This window comes from Salvelinus namaycush, chromosome 30, assembly GCF_016432855.1.
Source record: "Salvelinus namaycush isolate Seneca chromosome 30, SaNama_1.0, whole genome shotgun sequence".
In the NCBI taxonomy this organism is placed as follows: domain Eukaryota; kingdom Metazoa; phylum Chordata; class Actinopteri; order Salmoniformes; family Salmonidae; genus Salvelinus; species Salvelinus namaycush.
The window spans coordinates 19,153,728-19,175,321 of NC_052336.1; the positions used below are offsets into that span (position 1 = coordinate 19,153,728).

Below are 21,594 nucleotides of genomic sequence, written 5' to 3' on the forward strand. Positions count from 1 at the left end.
TCAAACAGTAATCTGCGCCGTTTGGTCATGTCAGCATGGTGCATCGTCCAGAAACGTACATCTCTTTTCCATCAAAATGTTGGAATTTTCAAACTAGTTTTCATTGGGAAGGCAGGTAAAGGGTTTTTATCCAAAGCAATCACTTTTGAATGTGAAAACACAAAACTCGATTTAGAATTCGTGCTTAATTAAGTTACTTTTGTTTTGAGCCGACTTCGCTGTCCGCCAGAGCGGGGCACCTGGCTCACGCACGGAAGCAGTCCGGTTCCACAATGAATGCAATCACTTCACCCAAACAAATTCCTCTCACCGGGGTAACCCGGGCCAGATAAACGAACCACCTCATTGACGCCTCTGGCTCAAGCGGTCCTCTGTCATCCGGGTATCTGCCATCGAGAGAGTGTGGGTGAGGAGGCGGGAAATGGCGTCTGTGAGCACATCGCAGTATCAGCTACTAGACCGTTCATAAAAACAGCAAAGAGGAACTAAAAAAACGAAAAAGCAGCTGCTGTCCGCACCGTGGCAGCCAGCAGTGCTTGATCAGTCAACTCGTTTTCTAGATAAGGTGGAGTACTGTAAAGTAAGTAGGGATTATTTCAAGCGTCTTTCAGCATGTGTGAGTGACGTACAAATAAATATTTTCCTTTCTCGCCCCCAAGGCATGGACAAAAACAATCTACAGTAGCTAGCCAGCCAATTTGACCCTATGTCTTGCTACAATCTCGGCCTCCTGGTTTGCTAACATGTAACCATTTCGCAGCGTAAAATTACTGAATGTTTTTGTGAATGTTGGTTTGATTTCTTATACATTTACAACAGTCTTGGCTAACTATTGCCTAAGGCAGCTAATTGACTAGATACATGTTGCCAAGGTAGGTATCTAACTAATCAGTTAGCAAAGTTTGGCTAGTGCTAGCTAATTAAGTTTAGCTAATGTTAGTTAGCTACCTAGTCAAATGTGCCTTTGGACAGAACAAGGGGCTAAATATTGCTTGTCCAGCCTCTCACAATCTACGTTTAAATTCATTAGCTAGATGTTCTAACAGCATAACTAAACAGCTAACATTTCTCAATTGAAAATAGACTGAGAAATGTCAGGTACAGTAGCTAGTTATCTAGGTACTGCATTTTTTTTGCTAGTTAGCGAGCTAGCCGCCACTGCTAGCGGCTAGCTACCGTTAACTAACCTCGCGCCTTGCTTTCGATGTTTGTTACTTGTTAGCAGCTTGCGAACTCGCGTGATGTTTAGCTAGTTAGTTACTATTGGTACCCTGTTTTTACGGCCTTCTACCTGGACACGAGTGGTCGGTAGCAAGCTTTAATTTCCCGCCCACTTTGTGTATGCAAGCCTGGTTAGCGCTGCCCGTCCATGGACATAGCAGAAGTTAGTTGGTTAGGTTAGCTGCGGAACAAGTGCGAAAGCTTAACATGTTTTCTTTTGAATTGTAACCAGCTTCGACCCATTACACGAAGGAATCAGAAACATGTTTAACAGTGACAATTCGATTAACTTGCCAGAAGACTTAAACAAACTTTGTCAAGTTAGCTAACTAGCTATTTCAATGAAGTGTGAGTGGTGTTCCCACTTGCCACTCATGTTGCTAGACCATTCCCTCATATAACCATACCTTCCACATGTTATGTAACGATGGACCGCCACCACCAAACGATTAGTAGTGAGGGCGAATGAATGGGCTGCTGCAGTCACTATGGGTACTCTTTCTAGAGCCCCCAATTAAAGTCCATGTAGCAATTAGACCAGTAAAAATAAATTTATTGTCATACCCGTGGTATACAGTATGAAAAACCACAGCTTTCAGCCAATCGGCATTCAGGGCAATAATAGCAATAAGGCACCTCGTGGTATATGGACAATATACCACTAGGGCTGTATCCAGGCACTCCGTGTTGCATCGTGGGTAAGAACAGCCCATGGCTATGGTATATTGGACATATACTACACGCCCTCATGCCTTACTGCTTAAATATACATGGGTTTTAACTCTAAAATATCTTTGTTTACAATTTATGCACCCCTCATATAAGGAAAGCCCTGAACGCAAGATTTTAGTTTCTATGATTCACTTGGTGGAGGAACATATTGCCTGTAGCCTACTGTACACGGTGGAGGAACATATTGCCTGTAGCCTACTGTACATGGTGGAGGAACATATTAGTCTACTGTACATGGTGGAGGAACATGGTCCCGTGTGGCTCAGTTGGTAGAGCATGGCGCTTGCAACGCCAGGGTTGTGGGTTCATTCCCCACGGGGGGACCAGGATGAATATGTATGAACTTTCCAATTTGTAAGTCGCTCTGGATAAGAGCGTCTGCTAAATGACTTAAATGTAAATGTAAACATATTGCCTGTAGTCTACTGTACATGGTGGAGGAACATATTGCCTGTAGTCTACTGTACATGGTGGAGGAACATATTGCCTGTAGCCTACTGTACATGGTGGAGGAACATATTGTCTGTAGCCTACTGTACATGGTGGAGGGACATATTGCCTGTAGTCTACTGTACATGGTGGAGGGACATATTGCCTGTAGTCTACTGTACATGGTGGAGGAACATATTGTCTGTAGCCTACTGTACATGGTGGAGGAACATATTGCCTGTAGTCTACTGTACATGGTGGAGGAACATATTGCCTGTAGTCTACTGTACATGGTGAGCGGATAAGTGGCACCTCCACTTTTTAATATGGAAAACTAATTTTCTAAAATATTCACAACATATTGACACAATTACAATCTTTATAGAAGAAATGTAATCAATTATATGTGGAAATATGTATTTCTGTGAATATATTTGCGTGAACTAAACTAAAGCATGTTTTATTTTTCAGTGTTATTTAGATGACGTGAGCTAAATCTGTTATAGCTAGCTAACGTTAGCATTGCTCTTTCACTTTCCCGCTTGACTTCCATGCTCACTGAAGCCCATGATGATGCTCATGCTCGGCTGGTGCTGCTGCCTGATGCTTTAAAGCCACATTGATGGGAGGTGCACCATCCACTTTGAGAAGCAACTTCTTGCTCAAATACTCCTTCCTTTGTTGATAGCCGTGGAAGTTCTCAGGGATGAAATGTGACCTGCAGAGTAAATGCCCAAATCGCCCAGTTTATTCCCTCTCACTAATCCCACTTTTTACAAAGTTTTACATTCATCGTGTGACGCTGACCGCGGGGTGTTGTGGTATTTTTTTTCTGAGGTCAGTTTATTTGGAGACCTCTAAAAGTTGAGATCGATCAACATTATAATATAACAATTGGTTTAACAGTTTGTAATTTGGGAATGTTTTCTTAGGGTGCTCTAAATCTATATGCATTTCTGGCATTGAGAAATAAGTGCTACACAACCTAAATTGTGCAGCTGAGTTTGCGTCATACTAAATTAAAATATTGGAAGTTGCCATATTTCATTATTTTAGGTTGCGGTACCTTCCTTGATGTGGACAATGTGTTACTACATTACACAAGCTCACATTTTGAACACATCATATTGGTGAGTAACGTTGAGTGTTGGTGGTTAATCCAAACTGAATATTAATATTCAGTTTGGATCCCAGATCAACTCAAGATTGGTCTTGACGCAAACAATTTAACTGAACTTTTCATGTACTCCTTGGGAAATTATTAATTTGGTCATACTCTAGGGCAGGGCTATTCAACTGGCCGTTTATCAATTTAGAATGGCCCTTTGATACATTTCTGAACATTCATATGAAAAAAGCAAACCATTTCCAGCAAGAATTTCATTTTTATTACCAAATGGAGCCCTCATTCAATATTCTCCAATGGAAGAAATGTTTTCCTCTAGTCCTGCCCATTAAGTGCTGTCAATATCACCTAACATACCAGTTACAGCCAATCAGCGCTGCTAACGGGTACAGGGTCTGTCTGCCCGCCTATCAGCTCTTTCACCACAGATGAGATCACTACACCAGAGAGTGTTTTGTGCTTAACTCGGCTGTGAGTTAAAAAACACTGGACTACCATTAACTTTATCTGATCAACATCCTAGCCTGCAACATTGCTTGTTTTGTAGTCTGCTGAGCATCATGATCTACTTTTACGCAATGATGTTCGATGGCTAAGCAAGGGTAATGCTCTCGAGAGCATTGTGATCTTTGGGAGGAGATGGTTGCTTTTCTCTGTGATTTCCACCACAAGAAAGCCAACAAATATCTAGCGAAAATGCATGAGGAGCTCGTATCACGTTTTGTTTTTGTGACATCTTCAATCAATTGAATTGACTTAATTTGGGACTACAGGGGAGGGATGAAACAGCCATTGACATGATTGGTAAAACAGACTTTCAAAATGTTTTTTTTCTCCTGATTTAAACTCAAACAAAACCTTCCATTTTCCCTTCACTGCGCAACTATATTCAGCCATTAGTACAAATCACTCCTGTGATGTTGGAGTTTTTAGATTAACTGAAAGCAAACTCATAAAATGTTGTAATGTTAGTCCCTACAGAGGTGGTGCTTTTTTATTAAGGCACCCATTCTCTACTGACGCGGTAGGGAGAGAGACTGCTCTGCAAAAACTAGTCATCTGAGATATACCATGTGTAAAAAATAACAAAACTAGACAGAGAAAATAATGAAGAAATTGAAAATAGGACATAATTTGATGCTGGTCATCTGAGATATGCTATGCATTAAAGGTTTCCTATGTGTAAATAAAAATAAAATGAAGCTATGCATGTAAAACAGACAGGAAAGTAGAAATTAATGAATGTGAATGCGGTAAACTGTTATAACTACAAATGTGTTCCATTATTTAAACAATTTGATGCACTGAATTAGGCTGCTCTTAAAGCACGCAAATGAACTTCTAGCGACATTTTTATGAAAGTGCTTCATAAGATTATAATATAAACAACCTTTTTCAAATTAGGCCCCGTAAGAATTTAGTTGAATAACCGTGCAGTAGGGTAAACAGAGCCATGATAAAATGAGCCATGATAAAATGAGGTAATACCTGTTTAAATTTAACAACTTACATCACGGTCACACCACTGAGCTGTGTGTGCATGAGGCAATTTCAATGGTTCTCACACATCTTATTTTTTTTATATATATATTTTTACATTTGTTTTAGAAAGCATATGGTGTATAATGGTGTGTGAGCATCTAGCTACTATAGAGGTTGTTTTCTTTGTAGCATGTGTAACAGCTGGTTGTAATTTCAGAAATCTGGGGGCAGTGAAAATGGATAGTCTGTACTATACTTTTCTGAAATATAGCTTTATCCACAACCTTACTTGATGTGTGTATTATATATCCATAGATTTCCTTTGTTCTTAGAAAGAAAGCGAAATAAGGAAATCCTCTTCCCCCAGTATAGTGTTTCTGGTGCTACCGGCTGCAGCCTTGGGTTGTTTGAAGCTGTGAATGAGTCATGCTTTGAGGTGGTAAAAAATAGGCATGCTATGACTAGAGGAACTGTATGTGTGATTCATCTTCATTGGCTCTTGCATCCTTGCTGAGTTCTGTTGGCAAAATTGAGGCATGCCGTTTCTGCTGCATTGGAAGATTTGCTGGCTCCTTGGATGGTTTATCCCAAGGGTATCAAACTCAATCAGCACATGGGCCATATTGGGGGGAAAAACCACAACAAATTTGCGGGCCAGACATAGCCTATTGTTTGTTTTTTCTGTAGGCTACAGCAATGATCAGTTGGAACTGACACTTGGCATGGCCTACCACACCTTTAAACTTTCGGTCCGGTAGATTCGGTCACTGCCATTTAGTGATATGATACCGCATGCTTGTGTGTGTGTGGCAATGCACTGCTGTTTGGCGTGCATCATGTTGGCAGTGCTTCCTGTGACTTGTAGTGCAGTGCTTCATGGGCGGTGTGGAAGCGGGCCAAAATGAATTGACACCCCAAATCAGTGCGCCGGCTGGATTCGGTCCACGGGCCTTGTTTGATCCCTGGCTTAGCCTAACCGAGAGCTAGGTCATTCCTTCATTCGTAAATAATCTTATTTACTGGCTATATTATTATCTAGGCGTAAAAAAAATATTGTCTCTGGATTTGAAGCTATTTTTAATCTCTGATTTGTAGCTAACCTCTCCATTGTCGCATTGCATTGCTCACACTGGCACCCCTGTGCCCATGGGGCTTGCAGTCTTTACAAGGACACTAATGCTGTCATATTACATAAATAGTACCACGTAACATCCCTGTTATGCTAGTTCAACATAACGGCTATTGCTTCGTCACGGTGAAGACTGTAGTGTTCATTTGGAAATAATCCTCCCTGTGGCTTGTATTGAATAAGTCTGGCTACTTGTCTTGTATCTATGGAAATATTGTTGAAGGCACATACGTTCCCCGAATCCCTGCCCTGTAATCAACTGCTCATTTAATGTGGGTGATAAAATAAAAAATTGTCCATCACATGTTTTGACAAGGGATGGAAACTTTACATTAGTGACTGAAAAAGGGGATGTTGTGTTCACATTCCTCCAGGTTTATCTGAGAAGTAAATGGACTTTGTTATATTAGGATCTGTTGAGAAAGTGTGTTCACTGTTTAGGCCAGGCGCCATGGTAATGTAATGCAGATGTAGTGAAGCAGTGGGTTTCTCTGCAGTGCAATGGGAGTGGTGGTTAGAGAGGGCTGTGTGTCCACTGTCTGGCATGGTGCCTGATGGGTCCTGGACATGTCTGAACACATTTTCAGACAGTTATGTAATGTAGGATGCTGACCAAAACTTGCTTTGCAAAATGCACTTTATAATTTCCTCGAGCTTGCACGCGTCAATGGGTGTCTGTAGCCAAGTGCGAAAATAGAACCTGGTTCTATTTTAGATGCGTGAAGTGCTGCAAGTACCGCCTCTCCCATCTCCTCATTGGTGTTTAGGAGCATACTAACCCACGTGGGTGAATTGAAAGAAAAATTAGGTTCACACTCCACTCGGTTGTAGTAATGCACCTTAATAAAGTTGCCATATAAAATCCACAGAGAAATGAACAAGGAGTGATGAATCAAAAAAAACAAATTAACGTGGTTTCCCATTTTTATCTGTGGAAAAATTGTTGGGGGAAGAGAACCTACGGTTATTACTCACAATGGGTGAAATTCTACAAAGATCCAGCAAAAAAGACCATGAACATTTCAAGTAAAATAACCCACTGTTTATCTCCCAGGACGATAAGCTAGCTAAATGTCCATGCATGTTTTGACCTGTCCCCAAATTTAATATAGTTGGTTTTGATATTGAACCTGTCTGGTGGGAATAGTTCAAAATCAACGTGTGCAGAGCTGGTTTGGTCAGCATGTAAGAGTAAGTACGGGGGGGGGGGTTGTGCTCTTTGAGAGAAGAGAGCTGTGGTTACTTACAGTAAATCACTTTCCTTGTGCATGTTTTTTTCGTTAATGAAAACCATAGGTCCATCTTATCTCTAATGTCCTCATACTTTTTGATCAATTTGTCTTTTCAGTTGTTAGATAAACACATTCACTGAAATAGTCTTGAGTACTCAGTTGTCGGGTCGTGTGATGGGTCTTTGGCTCACTGAGGCAGCGATGATGTACTGTGATGCAGAGGAAATGGTGTCTTGAATGCAACCAGATGTTAGCAGCAGTACTTTTTCTGCTGGTGTTTTTGTTCACTGAGGGTTTTCAAATCACCAGCTTGTCCACGCCTTTTTAGCTGTTAGGCTGTATGTTATGTGAACGTATGAAGAGGGGCAAAATCAGGTCTTGCACTAAGTGTTTTCCCCTTTCTCTCTCTTCCCACCCAATCTCCCCCCATTTGTCCGCTTTTGCCCATCAACCCGCTTTGCCCTGTCTGTCCTCCAGTCTTACATGTGGCTCTTAAAACAATGAGGCTGAGAATGCGGAAGGCATCTCAGCAGTCGAGTCCTGCCCATGCGCCCCGCCCATCCCGGACCAAGCGGAGGCATTCAGAAGTGGAGGAGTGCACGCCGACAGGTGGCGGGAGAGGCCTGCTGTCCACCATTAAGAAATTAATCAGAGGAAATGCTGTCAAGGTGAGCCGTCTCTCTGTTATCTGTCTCCGAAATGGCATTCTATTCCCTATATAGTACACTACTTTTGACCAGTGCCCTGTGAGTCTTGGTCAAAAGTAGGGCACTAGATAGTGAATAGGGTGCCATCTCCGATGGTAATATTCCCCCCTCCAACATTCCACAGCTGTTTGATCACTAAAGTTACATGCAGTCCTTAGCTTAACATCTTAGCAACGTGTTATGTAAGCAGCACCTTTTTGCACCCCACACACACCCCCTAGACCTTTATTTAGCCCCTGTCCAGATTTAAGAAGTAAAGTCTGTTTCAGTACCCCCAGTGTCATGTTTCCCTAGAAATGCATGGTGGATTGCAGCAGGTTGTCTTAGAACTCCAGCAGTGTTCTAATTTTAGCGGTGGCTCTAGAGATTGTAGAAGGATAGTAGGTAGTGGGGCTGTACGATTTGGGGGGGGGGGGAAATTATTGCAATTTTTGGGGGCCAGATATTGTAATTGCGAAAACTTGGTAATTCCATCAGACATGTTTAAAACACGTTTCTGGGTAGAAAACAACATTTCTAAAATGAGATCATGAGTTAATACACACTGTACTAAATGAATACAAAACCAAATTAAGCAAATATTTTCCAACATTGTTATACATATGATGATAGGATTACTACACCTACATATTAACAAACCTAATTTAACATGCTCATCAAACTATAGCAGGGTTCCCCAACTGGTGGGTCAGATTTGGCTTGCAGGTGGTTTCATTTGTTTTCTGAGCCCCATTGCCCCCATTGTTGCACATAATAGACTGTAAAAACACCAGGAAATCAGCTCCAAGTGATTTTAATTTAGGAAATATTTTCTCAAGTATTCCCACGCATGGTAGAGAGATGTGAAGGTATACAAATGTAAACAGTTGAAATTATGTTTTTGTCATATTATATATTTTTGGAGCTTATTGCAGTCAATTTGCAGCCTACAAGTTATTTGTAATTATGTTCTTGCCCCCTGACCATCCACTGAAGAAAAAAATGTCCTGTGGCTGAATCTAGTTGATGATCCTTGAAATATAGTGTGCTATAAGTGTAGCATGTTGTTCATTTAACCAATGAATAACATGAGTTCCTATTTTACCATGGAGTTCCATAAGTTAATTATTTAAAGCTAAGTTCATTATTTATTCAGCCAGCCATAAGCTGCAGATGGAATAGGAAGCTTATGATTGTATTTATGTATAAGTAGGCTGAAACATAAGTCAAAGTTCATTTAAAAACATGTAACCTACCAATTTACAAGGTGCAGTCTGGTCCAGTCATTCAACGTGATGGCCTTCACCATGTGTGATCGTTATGCACCCTTAATGCTCCTCGTTCAGGCCTCAAGCGGCTAAAGCTTCTCTTAACCCCAGAGCTATGTTTTTTTTCTTGTGATCTCTGGGGAAGTAGTCTATAATGTTTGCAAGCACGGACCTTTCAGTTGAAACTTCTTATCAATAAAATGTAGCCTACTGTCAAACTAATGTAGGGCTTGGTTGTTATTATTAGTGATGGGGGGATAATTACATATTGGGTTATTTGTAACGCTATATCGAATTGTTTTGACTTTTACAATATTATTTTTGCTCTAGTTGGCTGTACTTGCACAACTCCAGTATTTTCCTTTCATAGCTCGTTCGACATCTTTTTAAACAATTTTAGTTTTTCAGCACTTTTATTTCCTTGATGGCTCAACTCGTTTTCACATGGCTCTCTTATCCCTCTGCAGCAGACATATGGTAAGCAATATGTTTGGAACATTGAATCACAATAAAATCAGTGTCGAATCACAATACATATCGTATCGACACCTAAGTAGAGTGATATCGCGTTGTGAGGTCCCTGGCAAATCCCATCCCTTTGTTGTAATAGACCAAAGACAGGCCTATGTTGTAGTCACGTAATAATCATGTGAGTTCTGTTTCAACTTATCCCTTAATTTTGCTATACAGCGTTGGGATGGTGACTTGAGAGATGGAATCTTGTGTCCTGTCCAGCTTGTTTATCCTCTTTAAAAAAAAAAAAATAATAATAAAAAAAAATAACTTTGCTGACTAAATGTGAACCATTTCTTTGGCTGGGTGATAGCCTCTGGGTGATTTCTATGTGTCCTGCGGGATGTTTTTCGTAGGGCGTTACCCTCGTCAATTCCTGTTTAACGTAGGTGGCTAGCTGTGGCTGAGGGGCTTTGCTGCGGTCGGGCGCTTTTTTTCCCACCATGCAATCGTCGTGAAGTAGGGGATGGTTCTTCAAAAGATTGAATGCATTTTTTGTGTTGTCGCTACAACTCTGAGGCACTTTTTGCACCACGTGCATTTGGTTGACACCGGTTATCTGTAGCTGGAATACTGCCATGCCACTGAAGATGCGCCCTTTGGCACCAAATCGCTGTTCTGAGGTAAAGCCCTTTCTCTCCTCACCAGCATCTAACTGTGTGCTCTGTGGGATGCTTATGATTAGCCAGCATGCCTTACAAAGAGTGAGAGTCCGCTTGTGATTGGTCAGCATCCTCTGTGCATGTAGAGAGTAAATGGAGTCTAGAGAATCTTTTTGGAGAAGGTACCGTAGTCTAGAGTCAAAGAAAGTAGAGAATCGCAGCCTCTTGTGATATGGATATTGCACATCAATATCGCAATTTCTATCTGAATTCGATTAATCGTGCAGCCCAAGTAGGTAGCTAGGGTTGGCTGAAACAATATTTCAGGAGAGAAATGATCCCCCTGGGAAGGCATATGGGTTCTTTGTCTTGGAACATTGTCACTTGGCATACTATAAGTCCATTGTACATCCAACCAGATATGAGTCAGAATTCCTTTGGCCTTCTGCTAGTGGGTAGATTCAAAATTAAATGTTGAACACTAAGATTTTTTTTGAATTTGCTTTGTTCTAAAGTTATACTCCTTCCATCAGTTCTGATATGAGAGTTGTGTTTCTACTTAAGGTAGAGCAGGAGAACCCAGCAAAGAAGACACGGCTCACCTGCGACGTAGACGACAACCTGATCTCTTCCACACCACAAGGCGGCGATGCCCCCAGGAGGACAATCTCCAGGGTTAGCAGGAGAAACTCGGTCAACGGGGGTGAGTTTGGAAAGAGTGAAACGTTATTCTGTTCAGTAATCATACCTTCCACACCAACAAGCCTTTGCATGCCTTGATAAAGCGACATATCATGTTGTTCTTACCTGCTCCTCACCCTAAACCACAGAAGCGACAAACCATGACACGAGTAGTAAGCCTGTGAAGCCCAATGGGAAGCTGGAGGAGGCGGCAGAGACCTTGACCAGTCCGCCTAGAACAAAACTCCTGGGAACCATCTTCTCTCCAGTCTTCAACTTCTTCTCACCAGCAAATAAAAATGGTAATACCCCAAAATGATGCTAGGTCGAGAAGTGCCAACTACTCTGCAGAAACTTGACTTAAAGTATGTTATATTGGTCTACATTGTTCCATATTTGTCTCTACTCCCTGCACTGATAAATGGCCTACTATATTACCTCAGTCTTCATTCAATCTTGTATGATGCTCATTTATGTTATTGTATTTTATATATTGTGGTCAAATCTAACTTCCCTGCAGAACTACGGTAATAAGTAGTATAAATATAGTAATCTAATGTAATTTTCAGCCACGTCAGGTTCGGACTCCCCAGACCAGGCATTGGAGGCTGAGGAGATCGTCAAGCAGCTGGACATGGAGACGGTGGAGGAGACCCCCACCTGCACTGCCACCTCCACCGAGGAAGTGTGTACGACTATGCCCATTTACTCCAGCAACATGCTGCCCCCCATGCGGCCCCCACACCCTCCAGAAGTGCCCATCGAGGAAGAGGAGGTCGTCACAGACATGCCTCCTCTCACAGGTAGCTGGAGATAAAGAAATGTCTTCTTGGTGTAGAGTCCATGTCATTATGGACAAGGATCATGCTCACTTCTCTCCTGCCCATTTCTCTTGGTCTCCTCCTTCCTATCCTCTCAGCCCCAGACGCCCCTCCAGAAGGAGGCTATGTGGAGGCACAGCCCACAGCCCGTGCAGAGGGGACATACGAGGAGGACTGGGAGGTCTTTGACCCGTAAGTACAAATCTGCTCCCTCTATGCAAAATATTCCAGCCTTAGTTAAGGCCAAAATATGAATGTTTAGAATTAATTTTGATCTTGTGAATATAAAAAAGAAAAATGTACTGAACAAAAATATTAACTCAACATGCAACAATTTCAAAGCGTTACAGTTCATATAAGGAAATAAGTCAATTGAAATCAATTCATTAGGCCCTAATCTATGGATTTCACATGACTAGGAATACAGACATGCAACTGTTAGTCACAGAAAACCAAATAAATAGTATTTGCCTCATGCAGCGCGACACATGTACTTTGCATAGAGTTGATCAGGCTGTTGATTGTGGCCGGTTGTCCCACTCCTCTTCAATGATTGTGTGAAGTTTCTGGATATTGGCGGGAACTGGAACACGCTGTCATACATGTCAATCCAGAGCATCCCAAACATGCTCAATGGGTGAGTATGCAGGCCATGGAAGAACTGGGATGTGAATTCTGCTCTAACATGAGGTGATGGCAGCGGCTGAATGGCACGACAATGGGCCTCAGGATCTTGTCACGGTGTCTACAGTGCATTCGGAATGCATTCAGACCCCTTCCCTTTTTCCACATTTTGTTACGTTACAGCATTCTAAAATGGATTAAGTTTTAAAAAGTTCCTCATTAATCTACATACAATAACTCATAATGACAAAGCGAAAACAGGTTTTTAGATATTTTTGCAAATGTATTACACATAAAAAAAAAAAAAAACATACCTTACATACCTTATTCAGACCTTTTGCTATGAGACTGAAAATTGTGCTCTCGTGCATCCTGTTTCCATTTAACATCCTTGTTGTTTCTACAACTTGATTGGAGTGCTCTGGTGGTAAATTAAATTGGTTGAACATGATATGGAAAGGCCCACACCTGTCTATGTCAGAGCAAATCCCAAGCCATGAGGTTGAAGGAATTGTCCGTAGAGCTCCAAGACAGGATTGTGTTGAGACACAGATCTGGGGAAAGGTAGAAAAAATGTCTACAGCATTGAAGGTCCCCAAGAGCACCGTGGCCTCCATCATTCTTAAATGGAAGAAGTTTGGAACCACCAAGACTCTTCCTAGAGCTGGCCGCCCTGCCAAACTGAGCAATCGGTGGAGAAGGGCCTTGGTCAGGGAGGTGACCAAGAACCCATGGTCACTCTGACAGACTTCCTCTGTGGAGATGGTTGTCCTTCTGGAAGGTTCTCCCATCTCTGCAGCACTCCAAAAATCAGGCCTTTATGGTAGTGGCCAGACAGAAGCCACTCTTCAGTAAAAGACATGTGACAGCCCGCTTGGAGCCAAACGGCACCTAAAGGATTCTCAGACCATTAGAAACAAAATTCTCTGCTCTGATGAAACCAATATTGAACTCTTTGGCCTGAATGTTAAGTGTCACGTCTGGAGGAAACCTGGCACCATCCCTACGCTGTAGCATGGTGGTGGCAACATCATGCTGTGGGGATGCTTTTCACCGGCAGGGACTGGGAGACTAGTCAGGATTGAGGGAAAGGTGAACGGAGCAATGTGCAGAGAGCTCTTTGATGAAAACCTGCTCCAGAGTGCTCAGGACCTCAGACTGGGGCGAAGGTTCACCTTCCAACAGGACAACGACCCTAAGCACACAGCCAAGACAACACAGGAGTGGCTTCAGGACAAGTCTCTGAATATCCTTGAGTGGCCCAGCCAGACCCCGGACTTGAACCCGATCGAACATCTCTGGAGAGACCTGAAAATAGTGTGCAGTGACGCTCCCCATCCAACCATCCAATCCTCGAGAGGATCTGCAGAGAAGAATGTGAGAAACTCCCCAAGAACAGGTGTGTGTGAAGCTTGTAGCGTCATACCCAAGAAGGCCGAAGGTGCTTCAACCAAGTTCTGAGTAAAGGGTCTGAATACTTCTGTTAATGTAATTCATTTTAGAAGGCTGTAACGTAACAAAATGTGGAAAAAGTCAAGGGGTCTGAATACTTTCCGACTGCACCATATGTGCAGGCTGTATTACATCCGGCCGTGATGGGAGTCCCAGAGGGCGGCGCACAATTGGCCCAGAGTTGTCCTGGATTGGCTGTCATTGTAATTAAGAATTTGTTCTTAACTGACTTGCCTACTTAAATAAAGGATAAATGAAAGTGCATTCATATTGCCATTGATAAAAATGCAATTGTCTTAGTTGTCAACATTGTTTACTAAGGACATCGGCAAACCGCTCGCCCACACAACGCCATACATGTGGTCTGCTGTTGAGGCCGGTTGGACGTTCTGCAAATTCTCTAAAACAATGTTGGAGACGGTTTATGGTAGAGAAATTAACATGAAATTCTGGCAACAGCTCTTGTGGACATACAGTTGAAGTCGGAAGTTTACATAGACTTAGTTTGGAGTCATTAACTCGTTTTTCAACCACTCCACAAATTTCTTGTTAACAAACTATAGTTTTGGCAAGTCGGTTAGGACATCTACTTTGTGCATGACACGTGTTTTTTTTCCAACAATTGTTTAGACCGAGATTATTTCACTTACAATTCACTGTTTCACAATTCCAGTGGGTCAGAAGTTTACATACACTAAGTTGACTGTGCCTTTAAACAGCTTGGAAAATTCCAGAAAATTGTCATGGCTTTGGAAGCTTCTGATAGGCTAATTGACATAATTTGAGTCAATTGGAGGTGAACCTGTGGATGTATTTCAAGGCTACATTCAAACGCGGTGCCTCTTTGCTTGACATCATGGGAAAATCAAAAGAAATCAGCCTAGGCCTCAGAATTTTTTTTTAGACCTCCACAAGTCTGGTTCATCCTTGGGAGCAATTTCCAAACGCCTGAAGGTACCACGTTCATCTGTACAAACAATAGTACGCAAGTATAAACACCATGGGACCACGCAGCCGTCATACTGCTCAGGAAGGAGATGTGTTCTGTCTGCTAGAGATGAACGTACTTTGGTGCGAAAAGTGCAAATCAATCCCAGGACAACAGCAAAGGACCTTGTGAAGATGCTGGAGGAAACCGGTACAAAAGTATCTATATCCACAGTAAAACGAGTCCTATATCAACATAACCTGAAAGGCTGCTCAGCAAGGAAGATGCCAGTGCTCCAAAACCGCCATGAAAAAGCCAGACTATGGTTTGCAACTACACATGGGGACAAAGATTGTACTTTTTGGAGAAATGTCTTCTGGTCTGATGAAACAAAAATAGAACTGTTTGGCCATAATAATGTTATGTTTGGAGGGAAAAGGAGGGATGCTTGCAAGCTGAAGAACACCATCCCAACTGTGAAGCACAGGGGTGGCAGCATCATGTTGTGGTGCTTTGCTGCAGGAGGGACTGGTGCACTTCACAAAATAGATGGTATCATAAGGTGGAGAAATTATGTGGATATATTGAAGCAACATCTGAAGACATCAGTCAGGAAGTTAAAGCTTGGTCGCAAATGGGCCCAAGCATACTTCCAAAGTTGTGGCAAAATGGCTAAGGGCAACAAAGTCAAGGTATTGGAGTGGCCATCAAAGCTTTGACCTCAATCCCATAGAACATTTGTGGTCAGAACTGAAAAGGCGTGTGCGATCAAGGACGCCTACAAACCTGACCCAGTTACACCAGCTCTGTCAGGAGGAATAGGCCAAAATTCACCCAACTTATTGTGGGAAGCTTGTGGAAGGCTACTTCGAAATGTTTGACCCAAGTTAAACAATTTTAAAGGCAATGCTACCAAATACTAATTGAGTGTATGTGAACTTCTGACCCACTGGGAATGTGATGAAAGAAATTAAAGCTGAAATAAATCATTCTCTCTACTATTATTTCACATTCTTAAAATAAAGTGATCCTAACTGACCTAAAACTGAACATTTTTACTAGGATTAAATATCAGGAATTGTGAAACTGTGTAAATGTATTTGGCTAAGGTGTGTGTAAACTTCCGACTTCAACTGTACCTGCAGTCAGCATGCCAATTGCACAATTCCTTAACTTGAGACATCTGTGGCATTGTTGTGGCAACTGCACATTTTAGAGTTGCTTTTTGTCCCCAGCACAAGGTGCACATGTGTATTGATCATGTTTAATCAGCTTCTTGATATGCCACACTTGTCAGGTGGATGGATTATCTTGGCAAAGAAATGCTCACTAACAGGGATGTAAACAAATTTGTGCTCAACTTGAGTATTAAGCTTTTTGTGCTCATGGAACTTGGGACCAACATTTTACATGTTGCGTTTATATTTTTGTTCAGTGAAGTTTCTTTTTTTGTGTGTGATTTCATTGAACGTCCTGTATTTACCTTTGAATGGTTTGATTTGGGTTTGTCCAGGTATTTCTTCATCAAGCATGTACCTCCACTGACTGAGGAACAGCTGACCAGGAAGCCTGCCCTCCCACTAAAGACCCGCAGTACACCAGAGTTCTCCCTGGTTCTCGACCTGGTGAGTGATGATTACATGGTGCTCTTCAATCCGACATTGGCCGTGCAGTTTTTACAGTGATACGGCCTCTGCAGATGTCAGGGCATTCATACTTCTTGCGCTTCCCAGAGCAGCTCAGAGCTTTTGAGCAAGCTGTTGTGAAGGAAGTGAGTTTGTTTATACAGGACGGACCCCCCCCCCCTACCTGCCGTCAACCAATCATGTCAATGCGAAGCTATACGGAGCCCTCGGCATTGTTCCAAAATTTGGTAGGCTCAATTTGGCCTCTACATGCCTCCGGAGGCTCTGCAATTGTCACACCCTCCGTATGGAGCCTCCGACCACATATTTCGGGTCAAACATATATTTATTTTTATTGTAAATGGTACATCCACTTAACGGGTATTGTTATGGTGGTTTGCAACTTACAACTATTTTTGTGATTCCTACCAGGATGAGACATTGGTGCACTGTAGCTTGAATGAGCTGGACGATGCAGCACTTACCTTCCCGGTCCTGTTTCAAGATGTAATTTACCAGGTATACAGAAGTTCTTGAGATTTGATATTGAGGCGTTTCTGTTTTAAATGGGACATAATTAAGCATTTTACTTTTCCACCAGAGGGTGCTAAAGCTGTGCCATTGTAGACAGCCACAGGTGAAAGTCGGAAATGCAGAATCAGTTTCTAGGAGAAACGGAGGCCTCTGAATACTTTGTACAAATAACTGATACTTTGCTTGTCTGCAGGTGTATGTGCGTTTAAGGCCGTTCTTCAGAGAGTTCCTGGAGCGCACGTCTCAAATCTATGAGGTAAACTGGGCTTCCTTTTCTCCTATTTAATTGTAACAGTATATGGAAAGAGTACAGTTACTTGCATTAAGCTACTCGGAAATGAGAAATGTATTCAGTTGTCTTTTCCTCGTTAGATCATTCTCTTCACTGCCTCAAAGAAGGTTTATGCAGACAAGTTGCTCAACATCTTGGATCCCAAGAAACAGTTGGTTAGGTAAGTTAAATGTTTATTTCTACCCCTTCCTTAATTTAGATGCATTGGAAGTCCTAATATGTTGTAACAGCTGTGTTTTTGTAATAGAATACCAAGCCTTAGCTTTGACATGCATGTATAGTGTTCTGTTTGTATGAGATTGCAGTTGCTGTGTCTGTTGATTGTGGTTTTGGGGCTGTTCAGTTGTCAACATTGTTGTTTTGACTGAATTATTCATAAACAGACCTTTAGACTTAACGATTGATTTATTTTCCTCTCCACCAACCATAGACACAGGTTATTTCGTGAGCATTGTGTCTGCGTACAAGGGAACTACATCAAGGACCTGAACATCCTTGGAAGAGACCTGTCCAAGACCGTCATCATTGACAATTCACCACAAGCCTTTGCATATCAGGTGAGCCTTTCAGTCCCAAGTGACATCTGTAGCCCAACCTAGCACAGCATAATTAAGCCTATTGTTTGCATTTTAAATGATATTCACAGAATTGATATATGCTGTTGTACAATCCAATACAGAGTATACCTTCCTGTATCCCTACAGCTTTCCAATGGGATTCCCATTGAGAGCTGGTTCATGGACAAAAATGACAACGAACTCCTGAAGCTTGTCCCGTTCTTGGAGAAGCTTGTTGAGCTGGTACATACAAAACTACATTTTATGTGTTTTACTAATGCTTGGATAGTAATCATTTGTTTATTTCTAAGTAATACATGCTTGAGCTGTCATTGACATGTGCTTTGCGATGCCCCCAACATTCCTTTTTAGTAGCCCGCTACCAAAGTCTTTTACAAAAGGAAATGGTCTCGCCACTACAGAGAAATCATCTCTTTAAATCATTGGTTTAGGTTCATATCACTGTGGTATTAATATAGTCTGTCTCCTGTGCTCCAGAACGAGGATGTGAGGCCACATGTTCGAGAACGGTTTCGTCTGCACGAGCTTCTTCCCCCAGACTGATCCCTGGAATAGACGGACAGAAGAGATAACGAATGATTGAATAAACCAACACAGACATGTAAAAAGCCCTCTTTGGATTACAACATTGCCATTACTGTTTAAGGTTTCGCTTTTTCTCTTTTTACCCCACATAGTTTTTTTTTCTTTCATTGATAATGACAATGCAAAGTAAAAATTTTGAAGCAACATCTGGTTAAAAATAATTTACAAAGCCACATGTTTAGATCACATTACTGTGGGCAAGATCAAGAAGGCTCCTCCTTTTGACTGGCTTTTTTTCATGAGCAGTTTCTTTCTCCCTGCTTCCTATCGGAGGGGCCAAGGTGCTGTCTGTCTGGACTGAATGTGTTAGCTGACAGAGAAGAGGATTATACTTGCTCCCTTTGGTGCTTTCATGGGACTGTTGACAGTGACACTCATTGGCTACAGACCAATTTGAACAGGAATGGCCAGTAAAGTGTGTGTGTTTTGTGTGTGGGTACATAGCTTATCTTTTCTTTCCAGCTTGGGGTTTTTACAAACTTTTTACCAGTAGCCTATAGGATCTCATTATGCATTCCTCTAGCTGAATTTCTTTGTTTTGTAGACACTCGTTGTAACCGCAATGTGTTATTTTACCCCATTTCACAATGTTGCATTTGCTTTTTTCTGCCTATGTTTTATGTAGGTGTTCTCCAAGGCTGTTGATTGGAAAATAACATTGATGTTATGGTAGGATATCCCCATGCTATGTCAAATCAAATTGAACAAATTCACAGCTTCCTGTATAATTTGTACTTCTGTTTAAACAATAGTTGGCTTTGTTTGAATTAATAGGACACTTTGCCAATAATCAATCAATTAGTATAACGTTCAAGAAATTTGCATCAAGGGACAGACAGTTCGTTTGACTAAATGTTCCCCGCTTCTCAAGTGACGTGTTGACATTTTTCTTTTATAGTAACATTTTTATTTGTCATTCATATATTTCAATGTATTTTTACTCAACCAGGGTTTTATTTTTATGGATATGTCTAGTATTGAATTATAACTCATGTAGATTTCACCCCTGTCTGTTACTGGGGGCAATTTGATGGATTGATGGATGGATGGATGGATGGATAGATGGCTGGGTCCTGAAACAGCCCAAAATGTAGCACCACCAGCATATAAACAGCAAGCCTCGGCACTGTGGTATAAACCCAACCTGCCTAGTAGGTTTTTTTTGTTTTAGGAATTGGTTTTATTATATGGCTTTAAAGCCTTTTTAAATGCAGTAGAAAGAAGCAGCGTTTTTGGAGAACCTTCGTTATGAATGTCTGGATGTTTCTGCCCAGACTTGGGAGAGTTGTAGAGAAATATACCATGATGCATTGTCAGATATTGTACCTAGTCATGTTATTTCATGTGGCCTAACCAGATCATAGACACTTTATTGATGATAAACTGTAAGGAAAAAATTACACCTAAAACGGTTACCGTTCCATGTCCATTTGGCCCTTTTGTTGATATTATGGACTTGTACATTAGCTGGTCATGTATATGGTGCCATAAAAACCTCCTTCCTAACATGATCAAACATCGCCACCCATGTCAGCTTTTTTTCTCTCTCTCTCTTGTTGGAAGTGTTTAAGTCGGAGACAATCAACCCTCGAATATCAAAACACTCAAATCGGAAAGGAAATTCTGGTCCGTTTGCTCTATTTTTGTTCTAAATTGAATTGTGCCATGCGAACAAAGTTGTTAGGTGAATCCAACTGTGCCCTATCCCAGCTAATCATGCATGTCATTTTGCCAAACATCTGAAGGACTGAGGGTAAAAACCCTGTAGAATACCAGTCCTTTTAGCCTGCTCTCTCATTGCCTTTCTGGAAATCATCACCCTATAAAACTGAACTGACAGATGAGTTACACTACAGGGCGGATATTTGTTTTTAGATTTTTTTGCCGACCCTAAATATTTCCAGACTATGAATGTAATTTTTTCCCACACTTGATCCCAAAATGGGGGGGAATTAACAAATCAAAAGTCCATGATCCAAAGGATCTATCAATTTCTTAGATTTTTGCTGCTTTGAACGCGCACAACGAGTAATTTTTTTCCGCCATTTGTATATAAAAAAATATATATATATAAATAATGAACACCCTATTCTATAGCATTTTCAAATATGCAACCCTATCCATACCCACTTTAGCGGTTGGTTGAGAGTTGGCCCCATAAGCCTGACATGGCCCCTAGGAGGATGAACCTGCTCCTTAAAGGGGGCCTGGCACTTTTCTATCAAGGGAGAGCTTACTTTGTAATTGTTTAAGGATGGGCTATTTGACATGTACATCCAGTTCATTTTTATGTGAATTCTACCTGTTTTATTGTACAATGGAAATTGTACAATACATGCAGCTTTGCGTTAAAGGAAAATCTTTTTGTATTTTTTATTTCAAAAGGCATGTCATCTACTTTTTAAATGTATTCATTAAGATTTAACTTTACATCAGAGGGAGTGTTTTTCTTACAAATATCTGTGTATGTTTAGTTAGGGCAGTGTCACTGAACTGTTAGAAACCTAGCATGTATGTACAGAATCTTGTTTTGTGGGGAAGTCCTGAATTAAATTTTAATCTTGGCACTTTTTCTGCAGAAAAGAACAACTGTGGTAATTAACTTTTTTCAATTTCCGTTAAGGTGTATTTAAAATGTATTTTTAAATGCTTAAAATGACATCTTTGTTAACCATGTTGTAAAATGTACATACCAAATTGCATTGAAGTATTGAACAAAGTTTTAAAGTTAAACCATCCAGCATGCTGTTTTTCTTTCCTATTGAACATGGTATTGTAACTCTCTTGTAGTTTATTTACACTTGACTTTCTCTAGATCAGGGTTTCACAAACTCCTTGGGATCCCCTGGGTGGAAGTTTTGGTTTTTGCCCTAGCACTACACAGCTGATTAAAATCTTCAAAGCTTGATGAGTTTTTTAAATCAGCTGTGTGGCGCGAGGGCAAGAATAAAATTTGGGGCCCTGTGACTGAGTTTGGGAAAACCCTACTCTAGATATGGGGTATTCAACTCTTACCCTATGAGGTCTGGAGCTGGTTTTCTGTTCTACCTGATA

At 41.3% G+C, this 21,594-nt stretch overlaps 1 protein-coding gene across 3 annotated transcripts; it reads left to right on the forward strand.

The window, feature by feature from the left end:
- The first annotated feature begins 392 nt into the window (after nt 1-392).
- LOC120025041 (CTD small phosphatase-like protein 2-B) lies at nt 393-21,268 on the forward strand. Of its 3 annotated transcripts, none has more exons than XR_005472966.1 (13): nt 393-580; nt 7,829-8,019; nt 10,985-11,123; nt 11,251-11,403; nt 11,671-11,904; nt 12,021-12,114; nt 16,440-16,551; nt 16,984-17,070; nt 17,279-17,341; nt 17,458-17,537; nt 17,808-17,934; nt 18,057-18,177; nt 18,433-21,268. XR_005472966.1 is itself a non-coding variant. In XM_038969477.1 (13 exons), the coding sequence occupies exons 2-13, from the start codon at nt 7,852-7,854 to the stop codon at nt 18,496-18,498; spliced, it is 1,419 nt and encodes a 472-aa protein (XP_038825405.1). In that variant the 5' UTR covers nt 393-580; nt 7,829-7,851; the 3' UTR covers nt 18,499-21,268. The 3 variants fall into 3 exon arrangements, 2 of the variants coding, with proteins under 2 accessions (XP_038825405.1, XP_038825406.1); XM_038969477.1 differs by having other exon boundaries at nt 18,082-18,177; XM_038969478.1 differs by lacking the exon at nt 393-580 and adding an exon at nt 714-872 and having other exon boundaries at nt 18,082-18,177.
- The last annotated feature ends 326 nt before the right edge of the window (nt 21,269-21,594 follow it).